The sequence below is a fragment of the Hemitrygon akajei genome, chromosome 4 (assembly GCF_048418815.1).
Source record: "Hemitrygon akajei chromosome 4, sHemAka1.3, whole genome shotgun sequence".
NCBI classification, from domain to species: Eukaryota; Metazoa; Chordata; class Chondrichthyes; order Myliobatiformes; family Dasyatidae; genus Hemitrygon; species Hemitrygon akajei.
The window spans coordinates 3,414,142-3,426,096 of NC_133127.1; the positions used below are offsets into that span (position 1 = coordinate 3,414,142).

At 49.2% G+C, this 11,955-nt stretch overlaps 1 protein-coding gene across 9 annotated transcripts in view; it reads left to right on the plus strand.

The window, feature by feature from the left end:
• The window catches only part of LOC140726068 (uncharacterized), a 31,658-nt gene extending 27,238 nt beyond the window's left edge, over window positions 1-4,420 (plus strand). For 3 of the 9 annotated variants that reach the window (XM_073041996.1, XM_073041997.1, XM_073041998.1), the window contains exon 4: window positions 1,589-4,420. In XM_073041996.1, the coding sequence (XP_072898097.1) occupies window positions 1,589-2,887 (1,299 nt within the window). In that variant the 3' untranslated portion in view covers window positions 2,888-4,420. The remainder of the gene's footprint in view (window positions 1-1,588) is intronic. The other 6 variants (XR_012098561.1, XR_012098562.1, XR_012098560.1 and 3 more) reach the window with 6 other exon arrangements.
• The last annotated feature ends 7,535 nt before the right edge of the window (window positions 4,421-11,955 follow it).

Sequence of the window (11,955 nt, forward strand, 5' to 3'; positions counted from 1 at the left end):
TGATCTATTTTTTTTTTCTCAGCCCCAATGTCCTGCCTTCTCCTCGTATCCCCTCATGCCCTGACCAATCAAGAATCTATCAACCTCTGCCTTAAATATACATAAAGACTTGGCCTCCACAGCTGCTTGTGGCAACAAATTCCACAGATTCACCATTTTCTGTCTAAAGAAATTTCCCCTTATCCCAGTTCTAAAAGGACCTCACTCTATTCTGGGGCTGTGTCCTCTGTTGTTAGACATTTCCACCATAGGAAGCATCCACTCTGTCGAGGTTTTTCACCATTCAACAGGCTTCAATGCCACCCCTCATTCTTCTAAATTCCAGTGAATACAGGCCCAGAGCCATGAAACGCTCTTCATACTGTCAAAAATCCTACCAATAACCTGTATTTTCTCTTGAAGTTAGACTTTGCAAAGTGAGTCACTTCACATTTTTCCGGGTTGAAGCTCCATCTGCCCCTTCTCAACGTCCTGATAATATTCATTGTAACCTACAATAACCTTCTACATTATTAACACAATAACCTTCTACGCCATTAACACCTTCACCGACTTCTGTGTCACCTGCAAATGTACTATCCAACTTTCCACTTCCTTATCCAAGTAATTTATATATAAAAAACCCTGGAACTCTCCACCTACAACCATCCTTCGCCTTCCATGGGGAAGCGAATTCTGTTTCCAGCCAAGTTACCCTGGATTCTGTGCCTCCAAACCTTCTGAATGTGATTACCATGAGGGATCTCATCAAATCCATGTACACCACGTCTACTGCTCTGCCTTCATAAATCTGTTTGGTCACATCCCCAAAATATTCAATAAGGCTTGTGAGGCATGACCATCCTGACTACCTTGAATCAGACTATGCTTCTTTAAATGCTTGTGAATCCCATCTCTAAGAATCCCTCCAATAGTTTGACCACCACTGAAGTAAGGCTCACCAGTCTGTATTTACCTTTCTTGAACAAAGGAACCACATTTTCCACCCTCCATCATCGGGTACTGCACAAACCTCATCACCAGTGGTCCAGCAATCTCTTCCCTTGCTTTGCATAATATCCTGAATAGTTCCTTGGGACTTGCCTATCCTAGTGTTTTTCAAATGTTCTAGCACATCCTCTTCATGTCGACGTGTTCAACCATATCAGCTGCCCTCACAAACGCCAAGATCCCTCTCGCGGGAAATCTGAAGTGAAGTATTCATTCCAAGGTTCAGTTCGATACCGCTATCTGTAAGGAGTTTTTACACTCTCTCCGTGACCATATGGGTTTCCTTCAGGCCCTCCAGCTTCCTTCCACATTCCAAAGACACAGTTTAGGGTTAGTAAGTTGGGGTATGAAGTATGGTGACTGCTGTGGGTTGCCCCCAGCACATCTTTGGACTGTGTTGGTCATTGACACAAAACAATGCATTGTACTAAGTGTTTCAATTTACACGTGACAATTAAATCTAATTTTCCACCCGGACTTTCAGAGTATGTTCACACCCTGTTCAGTTCACCGTACCCTTCAGGATATGAGATCTGCCTTGTTTTGATGCTGGCGTGATGTATAAAGCCAATCTAACTTAATGCCCTGATTTCCCCAGGCTCTGACCTCTCTGGACTTGCACGGATGCAGCAGGATACAGTCCCACATGCTGGTGGACCTCATCGAGAGCCTGCCACGCCTCCGCAGGCTGATGCTTTCGGGCACGCAGTGCGACGGCCGGGTTTTGCTGGCAGTGGGGCGAGGCTGTGGGGATCTGCAGGAGCTGGACGTGTCGCGCTGCAGGGAGGTGACACCCCTGGACCTACTGCAGCTGGTGTACGACAGGGTGCGGGCCACCTTCCGCCCCCTCCGGCTGCGCAGGCTGCTGGCTGAGGACACCTCACCCTTGCCCTCTCCCTCTGACTACGCCTCGGCCCTGGCCTTCCTCCTGCTGGCTCTGCCTGGGCTGGAGTACGTTGCCAACCCGTGCCTCCCCGAGGCGCTAACCCTCATCCACCGACGGCACTTTGGGAAGGGACAGGACTTCCTCCAGACGGGGGGCTTCCCCTGCCTGGAGGAGTTGGCCCAGTGCGAGGTGCAGGCTGGCAGCCCTGCCTCGCTGTCCCTCAGGAGGCTGGAGGTCGCCTCTGGCCACAACCTCTGCGCCCTGACATCGATGTGCAGAGCAGTAGAGGAGGTGGTGATGACCTGTGATGGTGGTCTACAGGAACTGTGGCACCTGCAGTCCTGGGAACGGCTGAACCAACTGGTGCTGGAATGCGATGGGTTTCAGGAGAGGCCGCTGGGGGACATAACCCCATTCCTTGCCCAGTTCGGCTCTCGCCTTCGTCTCCTCTCTCTCATCAACTTCCAGCTTGAATCTTCTCTCGGGGATGTCCTGCGATTCTGCCCCAATCTCCGGCTTTTCCAGGCCCAGCTTCACCCCTCTATGGGGGCATTGGAATGTGTGCCAATAGATGAGGAGGCTGAGGGCCATCTGCCTTTTTCCAGCTGGACATTAGTCCATTTAAAAGACTTCAGTGTGAGGATTGTGGACTCCCCATTGAGTGCTGCCTCCCTGCCCCGCAGCTCTCAGCTCCTCCTGCAGTCAGCTCTGATCTCTGTGCTGGCCGGCTCTCCACACCTCAGCAGACTGTCGCTGGTCAACATCCCTGTGTGTCTGGACCGGGTTTTCCAGCAGGTCCTGGAGCACCCGGGCTCCCTGGTACAGCTGACGGAGCTGAGTCTGGCTCACAGCGTGGTTTCTAGCTCCACCATTGGGCAGCTGATGGCTGCAGGCAATGAAATGTCCACACTGGACCTCCGGTACTGCCAGCACATCCACCAGCGGCACTATGACCGCTTTGTGAAGGAGGCCGCGAAGAGGAACTATGATCTGCAGATCCTTTGGGAATGAGGAACGAGAGGAGTCTGGCTGGGGCACCCTACAGGTCCGGTGGTAACCACCGTCCAGCCTTAGCCCGTTCAGAGTGGAGGTCGGCTGGTGACTGGGGCAAAGCTACCCCTCTGGTCTCGGTGGTTCCCTCTGGTTGGCTTTGTGTAATGGGAGGAACTGAATGGTGTGGTGCAAGTAGAGAGGGGGCATCTCATTAGGAGGATGAAGGTGGAGGGGTCAGAATGTTAGAACGGAGGGTTATGAGGGAGAGAAGGGTTAGATTGATCTTGGAGTGGGTTAAAGGGTCAGCACAACATAACGACCAAAGGGCCTTTTCTGTGTCATCCTATGAGAGGATTTGTCCTGGGACCAACACATAAATACCATCACAAGAAGGCATCACTGTGCCTCTGATTTCTTAAAAATTTGCATAGTCTCGGCATGTCACCAAAAATGTTTGCGAAACCTCGATCTGCACAGTGGAGGGATCTTTCCTGGTTCCACCACAGCTTAGTATGGCAGCACCAATGTTCAGAAAGAGGGAGAGCCCAGTCTGTCACAGGCAAAGTCCTCCCCACCACTGAGCACATTCACAAGCACGGGCACGAGGAAACAGCAGCCACTATGCACACCGCGCTCTCTTCTCACGACTACCACTGGGGAGGAGGGGTCCCCCACCACCAGGTTCAGGAACAGTTACTACCACTGGGGAGGAGGGGTCCCCCACCACCAGGTTCAGGACAGTTACTACCACTGGGGAGGAGGGGTCCCCCACCACCAGGTTCAGGAACAGTTATTACCACTGGGGAGGAGGGGTCCCCCACCACCAGGTTCAGGAACAGTTATTACCACTGGGGAGGAGGGGTCCCCCACCACCAGGTTCAGGACAGTTATTACCACTGGGGATGAGGGGTCCCCCACCACCAGGTTCAGGAACAGTTATTACCACTGGGGAGGAGGGGTCCCCCACCACCAGGTTCAGGACAGTTACTACCACTGGGGATGAGGGGTCCCCCACCACCAGGTTCAGGAACAGTTATTACCACTGGGGAGGAGGGGTCCCCCACCACCAGGTTCAGGACAGTTACTACCACTGGGGAGGAGGGGCCCCCACCACCAGGTTCAGGACAGTTACTACCACTGGGGAGGAGGGGTCCCCCACCACCAGGTTCAGGACAGTTACTACCACTGGGGAGGAGGGGTCCCCCACCACCAGGTTCAGGAACAGTTATTACCACTGGGGAGGAGGGGTCCCCCACCACCAGGTTCAGGACAGTTACTACCCTATAGGCTCCTGAACCAATGTAGAGAACTTCATCCATTTCAACTCTGAACTGATTCCATAACCTACAGACTCAAACACTCTTCATGATTTGTTCTTGGTATTAATTTTTTTGCATGTTGGTTGTTTGTCAGTCTTTGTTTTTGGATGGATTTTCCATAGTTTCTATTGTATTTCTTAATTTTTCTTGTAAATGCTTACAAATTATTCTCAAAGTAGCATATAGTAACATATCTATTTATAATAAATGTACTTTTAACTTTGATACCAAACCCTCTGGGCAGAGGCATTTGAGGGGGTGGAGTGGGGTGAAGTGATGCCTATCCAGGGCAGATACAAAGACATGGCAGAGTGTGGTGCGTGAGTGAGATTGCCTTCACTGTGGTGACTACACCTCCAGGCCAATAGGACTCATCGGCTGTGGTTGGCATCTTGTCTAGGAGAAGGAAAGCTCTGATTTCAACCCTCCTCTACACCCACTCAATGGGAAGGCTACAGAGTAAACCCCCAAGGGAAAATCCAGAGCTGGAGTCACTAAGGCAGTCCTATGTTGAGTTCACAGTTGACTGGTGCCAAACTGTATCGGTCTCAGCTGTGTGGAGAGTGGGCAACAGCTTGCTCTCCATATCATACTGCCCAGGCTTGTGTGCTGGCTTGAACAGCGAGGACACAACTTCCATGGTTGATCCTGACCAACGTGAGGCCATCTCAGTCATCGGTGACTACACATGCGTGTGGGACAGAGTGTCGGACTGACCCACAGTGGTGAGTGGAGTCTGCTTGCCCCTGTGACAACTTTTCACACAGAGTGGAATGCACTGGCAGTGGAGGCAGTAGAGGTGGATACGATAGTGTCTTTTAAGAGACTCTTGGATAGTACATGGAGTTTAGAAAAATAGGGAATTTCTAGGCGGTTTCTAGAGTAGGTTACATGGTCGGCACAACATTGTGGGCTGAAGGGCCTGTAATGTGCTGTAGATCTCTGTTCTATGTATGATGGATTGGATAGTTTGAAATGTGTGTATTTTAATGCTAGGAGTATTATGGGTATGTTGATGAACTTGGAGCATGGTTCAGTACATAAAACTATCCAGCAGTCTTCATCATGATCATCATGACTCCAGTATTTCTACTATTTTTTTAATGTTTCTTAATTGTACATATGATTTTTTTGTGTTCTATCACTGAGCAGCAGTGAACCATCTGACTGGCCTATCAGAGTTCACTTTAGGAACTTGTTAACTTGATCAGCATTTCTGATCTGGCTAATGTTCACGATTGCAGTTAATTTAAACAAACAAACTGTGATTTTGTGGCCATTACAGAAACTTGACTGAAAGAGGGGCAGGAATGGGTGAAGCTTTAGAAAAGGTAAAGGAGGTAAAATGGAGGGGGGTGGTGTTGGTCATGGGGGGAGTTGCACTACTAATCAGGACAATGCACGCAGGGAGACATAGTGGAGGGTTCAGACACTTGGGGGGAACTCAGGAATGGGAGGGGTGCAATCGCACTGGGATTGTACAACAGATTCCCTAATATCCATAGTTGAGGAACAACTATGTAATCAGATTAAGGAAATGTGTAAACAAAAAAACCATAAGGTTGTTGTCATAGGGGAATTTCAACTTCCCTGATATTGTTATGCCGTTGGCCCCCTCCTTTGTGAAAATCGCAAGAACTCTAGTTAAGGGGGGTCAACTGACCCAAGAGAGAGAGACGTGCGAAAGACCACGTTCTCCCAAGAAGCAGAATAAAAGTGACTTTGACTATTGTCTCATGGAGACCACCTGAAAAGCCCTCGGGCAAAGTGGGCTGGTTGAGAGAGAGATCGCATTACCTGCAACTTGATTGACACCTGCGATCCCGTGAAGAAGTATAAAGGCGGGTCTGAGGGGAGGACCCTCAGATGCACCAAGGAAACACACGAAGGAGAAACGCTAGAAATCCTGCGACAGCGTTTTAATAGCTACAGCCGGTGGTGGGGTTCGTGTGTGTCCTTCCCTTGCCTGGGATTGGCGACTTCACCACGGAAGACGGCCTAGCTACAGGGGAAGCCACAGATGAGAGTCCATTCCCCCAACGAGACTTCCGACTACCTCCTACAGGTTGGAAAACCTGTCGGGTAAATGCTTCATGTTCTCTGTCTTTCTAACTAAAAGTGCACCAACACGACACTTCCGCCGGCAACTAAGTGAAACTGCCGTGATCTAAAAGACTTTTAGATATCCAGTGAACGATATAAAATCTACATTACCCCTAGACGACGATCGAGCTTGTGTTTTGAATGATTATTATTACACCGGTGTTTTAGATTGAGTTTTGATGATCTGAATGTTTTGTATTAACCATACGTTTGTGCCCTTGTTGAATAAAACGGTTGAAAATAGTAGCATCCGACTCAGCTGATCCATCTATCTTTGCTGGTAAGTTACCTGGTTACGGGGTTTTCGTAACAAGTGGGGGCTCGTCCGGGATTTGAAACCAAACGGGAGGGTCAGTGAATCGGGCTGTAAGTCCAAACTTAAATCTGGTTACGCAGGTAGCCAGACGGGAAACCAGCAAAGATGGATGTGGAGGAATTTAGGAGAAACCCGACGGTAGAGGCGCTATGGAAGGCTACAAAATCAGACTTGGTAAATTTGGCGCAGGCATTAGACCTCACAGCGGTGAAGCCAACAATGAAAAAGCAGGAAGTGCGAAGGGTCATACAACAGCATTACGTTGGGAAGAAGGTGTTTGCAGCTGAGGATTTGGAAAATATTCCCGAAAGGAGATTAGCGAGTGGGACAAATCAGGCAGAGTTGGAGAAAGCAAGGCTGGAACATGAGTTTAAAATAAAGCAGCTAGAAGTAGAAGCAGCTGAGAAGGCTGCAGAGAGAGAGAGAGCTGAGAGGGAAAAAGAAGCCGAGAGAGCTGAGAGGGAAAAAGAAGCCGAGAGAGCCGCAAAGGAAAGGGCTGTGGAAAGAGAGCATGTGTTCAAACTAAAGCAGCTAGAAGCAGAAGAGAAAGAGAAACAAAGGGGCCATGAATTGGAGCTGGACAGGCGAAAGCAAGAGCGAAGAACTCGAGGGGACGAGAGAGAGGAGGGGTTTGATATTAGTCGGGCGTTAAGGTTGGTCCCCCCGTTCGAGGAGACGGATGTTGATAGTTATTTCTTGCTTTTTGAAAAGGTGGCAGGGAATCAGCAGTGGCCCAGAGAGCAATGGGTGGCGTTGTTACAAAGTGTGTTACGAGGAAAAGCACAGCGGGTATATACCGCGCTGCCCACAGAAAGGGACGGGAATTATGATCAAGTAAAGGAGGCCATTCTCCGAGGTTACGAGTTAGTACCTGAGGCGTATAGACAAAGGTTCCGAAATTTAAAAAGAGGGTGGAATCAAACGTATACCGAGCTAGCCCATGAGAAGGGTGTGCTCTTGGACCGTTGGTGCACAGCTGAAAAGGTGGCCGAGAACTATGGGCGTCTCAGGGAGTTAGTTTTGATTGAGGAATTTAAAGGTTGCGTTCCGGAAGAGATCCGAATGTATTTAAATGAGAGGACGAATCAGTCCATCTCAGAGATGGCTAGGCTCGCAGATGAATATGCCCTAACCCACAAGACAAAGTTTTCCTCGCCAAAAAGTTACCCGAGAGACCGTCGGAATGGTAGGGAAAGTCCGCCGGCTAAGGGAGAAACTCCGCCGGGAGCTAGCACAAAAAGTGAGGATAACAGACAGGAAACCTGGAGATCTCCTGGTTTAACCTGTTTTAATTGTGGGAAGGTGGGTCATATCGCATCAAACTGCTTTGCTCCGAGAAAGGAGCCAGAGAGGGAGAGAGCAGCGACCCCTATCGGGTGTGCAGTGGTAATCAGGAAGTTGACAAGAGGGCCCCAGGTAGATGGAGTACCGGAGGGGCGGGAGACATTTAGTTCCGAAGGAACCGTGTCTTTGAGGGAAGGGGACCCCCCCATCCCTGTACGAATTTGGAGAGACACGGGGGCGGAACTATCGTTAATTAGCCGTAATGTGTTAAATTTCGGCCCTCGGACGGGGGAGGTTGCCCTGAGAGGAATCGGGAACCAGATCACGGTCGTGCCTTTGCATAGGGTCTTTCTCGATTGCGAGTTGGTGTCGGGACCTGTGGAGCTAGGAGTCCTGCCGGAGTTACCGGGGGAGGGCGTGGACCTCCTGTTGGGTAATGAAGATGGGAACCGCCCTGATAGTTGAGGCCCCGCCCATGGAGTCCCCGAGCTATCGCGCATGCGCGGTCACTCGCAGCCTGTCGAGAGCGGCGACTGGGACCGCGCGCAGTTTGAAATTGGCCCAGACGTTTTTACCGACCCTACACCACGAGGGTTCAGAGGGTGGTAAAACGGAAGGTAGTAAAGTAAAAGGGGGTAAGGGCGAGGAGATAGCTCCCCCCTTAGTGAAGAGAAAGGTCCTAGAGGTAGGAAATAAAGATGAGAAACGGATAAAGCTGTTAAAACGTCCAGAGTTGGACGTGGTTGATCTGTCTGGTTTGGCAGAATTGTTTGGAGAAGTTGAGAGTTCTAAAGATGTTCTCGATGGTCCCGAGAGTGAAATGAGGGCAGTCTTAGAGGAGAAGGGTATCCTTGCTGTGGAGAAGTCAGCTGACATGGCCGAGGAGGTTGTTTCAGCTCGCAGGGTTGCGCCTTCCCCAACAGGGGGCTGCCTGGAGAGTAACTGGAAGGAGGGGGGGGACGTTAGAATTTGAAAAAGGTACGGGTGTTGAAAACCTGGAAGAGGCCAATGTCCCGTTTGAGTGTGTCCAAGATGGGGATACACATGGTGCTGAACCTAGTCACGGAACTCAAGGGAAAGGGGGATGTGTAGTTCCCAAATTGAATGAAGAAAATTTAAAGGCTGGACTGATATCAAAAGCAGCAACCAGGCTACAGAGACAATGGCTTGGTACCACAAAGCCTGTGAATCAATTACAGGTTGAGTTGGAAGGTAAAGGGGCCCCACACGCTATTGTTATTCCAGAGTGTGGTGTGAAAAGGCAGAATTTGAAAGGCTGTCTGAACAAAGCGAGATCGCTTGCGGATCTTAAATTGGAAACTAATAGCATGACGGGTCCTGAAGAGAAAAACGACAAATTGCCTAAAATTAAGGAATTGGGTGGTCTAAGTTTGGAACACGCTGATAAAATAACTCCTATGAAAGGAGCGGGCGAAAGCCTATTTCGCCAGGGTGCCCAAGATCGCCACGAGGAATTAACCGGAAAAGAGGCAAGGGTTAATGGGGACGCGATTTTTAAAATAGCAGAAGCCGGTTTTAAGGGATTTTGACAAAGTATGTGAATAATAAAGACAACACCCATGGAAGCTTGACTGTTAAGTTTGAAAGTAGCATAAAAATTTGTCTTTTGCATGAACCTTTGTAGATGTATGTAAGCTAAGATCACACCTCCTTAGTTATGTTGCTGAAGAAAGCAAATAAATAAGGTGGTTATTGAGCTGAAGTTTGATGCTACCAGGCGTTAGTAGGGCACATGAGGTTAAGGTATTAAAGAAAAGGGGCACTGTACTTGTTACCTGTTTAGATACTGACTTGAATGTATAACAGTAGTACTCTGTGAAGAGAAAAGCTTGTGTAGTATGTAGATTCAAAAAAAAAATAAATTCCTGTGTCAACCTGTTTTTAACCGCTGGTTAAAAACCCATTATGGGGGGAGGTGTTATGCCGTTGGCCCCCTCCTTTGTGAAAATCGCAAGAACTCTAGTTAAGGGGGGTCAACTGACCCAAGAGAGAGAGACGTGCGAAAGACCACGTTCTCCCAAGAAGCAGAATAAAAGTGACTTTGACTATTGTCTCATGGAGACCACGTGAAAAGCCCTCGGGCAAAGTGGGCTGGTTGAGAGAGAGATCGCATTACCTGCAACTTGATTGACACCTGCGATCCCGTGAAGAAGTATAAAGGCGGGTCTGAGGGGAGGACCCTCAGATGCACCAAGGAAACACACGAAGGAGAAACGCTAGAAATCCTGCAACAGCGTTTTAATAGCTACAGCCGGTGGTGGGGTTCGTGTGCGTCCTTCCCTTGCCTGGGATTGGCGACTTCACCACGGAAGACGGCCTAGCTACAGGGGAAGCCACAGATGAGAGTCCATTCCCCCAACGAGACTTCCGACTACCTCCTACAGGTTGGAAAACCTGTCGGGTAAATGCTTCATGTTCTCTGTCTTTCTAACTAAAAGTGCACCAACGCGACACTTCCGCCGGCAACTAAGTGAAACTGCCGTGATCTAAAAGACTTTTAGATGTCCAGTGAACGATATAAAATCTACATTACCCCTAGACGACGATCGAGCTTGTGTTTTGAATGATTATTATTACACCGGTGTTTTAGATTGAGTTTTGATGATCTGAATGTTTTGTATTAACCATACGTTTGTGCCCTTGTTGAATAAAACGGTTGAAAATAGTAGCATCCGACTCAGCTGATCCATCTATCTTTGCCGGTAAGTTACCTGGTTACGGGGTTTTCGTAACAATATAAACTGGGACCTTCTTAATGCCAAGTGTTTAGATGGGCAGAACTTAATTGTATCCAGGAGAGTTTCTTAAAACAATATCGTGAAGGACCAGGATGAGCATAAAAATGGGAGAGTGGGTAAAGGTGAAAAAAATGGGTGTTTTATTTACCCAAAATGTCTACAAACTCAACAGAACTTTTCTAGAGTCAGCTAAACAGAACAGAACTGGGTTGCAACAACACTCCTCAAACCAAGTAACACCACTCATCTCCCGACTGAGTGATGCTGGCCGGGGGAGAGAAAACATTCCTTAAAAAGATATGGCATAAATGAAGCAGCTCCAGAGAACAGCCCTCTGGCTGTAGCAGAATGGCACAGTTATCCAGCCCCAGCTACTTGGGCCGGTGGAATGCAACAGCTCAGTCGTTTGCCAGATTATCAGGAGGACGGTTGGCTACAGGACACTTCAATATGCCCAGTCGATGGTGCAGCTGGTAATTGCAGCCGCCACACACTCCCCTCCTTCTGGTATCACGCCCTAAGAGCATGATAAAAAGTCTGCAGTGGTGTTCTCTCGCCCGGGAATGTGTTGGATGGTGAAACGATACGGCTGCATCGCCAAATACCAGCGGACGATACGGCTATTAGCATCCTTCATCCCTTCCATCCGCCTCAGGGCTTTGTGGTCAGTTTCCAGGATGAACTCCCTTCCTAGGAGATAATACTTGAGGGAGTCCAAAACCCATTTCACTGCCAAGCATTCTTTCTCCACGGTGGAATGATGAGTCTCCCTCGGGAACAACTTCCTGCTGATATAAGCCACTGGGTGATGATCACCGGGCTCTCCCTGCAAAAGCACCGCTCCCAAACTCGCTCTGAGGTTCTGCATCTGCAACACAAAATCTTTAGTAAAGTCAGGACTACACAACACTGGGTTCTCACTCAGCGCATCCGTCAGGTCCTTGAAAGCACATTCCGCCTCCTCACGCCACTGCAGGGCTCATCCGCCGAGACACGTCTGTGAGAACAGCAGCACGAGAGGAATAGTTCGGCACAAATCGTCTGTACCAACCTGACATTCCAAGGAATGACTTCAGCCGGGTCTTTGTCTGTGGACGCGGACAGGACTGAATGGCTTGAGGTTTGTGGGTCTGAGGTTTGATAACCCCGTTGCCAATAATATAGCCAAGATATTCAGTCTCAGTCTTGGCAAGCTGACACTTTGAGGGGTTGACAATCAACCCGGCTTCCTGGAGACGTCCGATGACGGCCTTCAGGTGATCTTTATGCTCCTCCCAGGTAGCACTGTGAACAACAATATTGTCC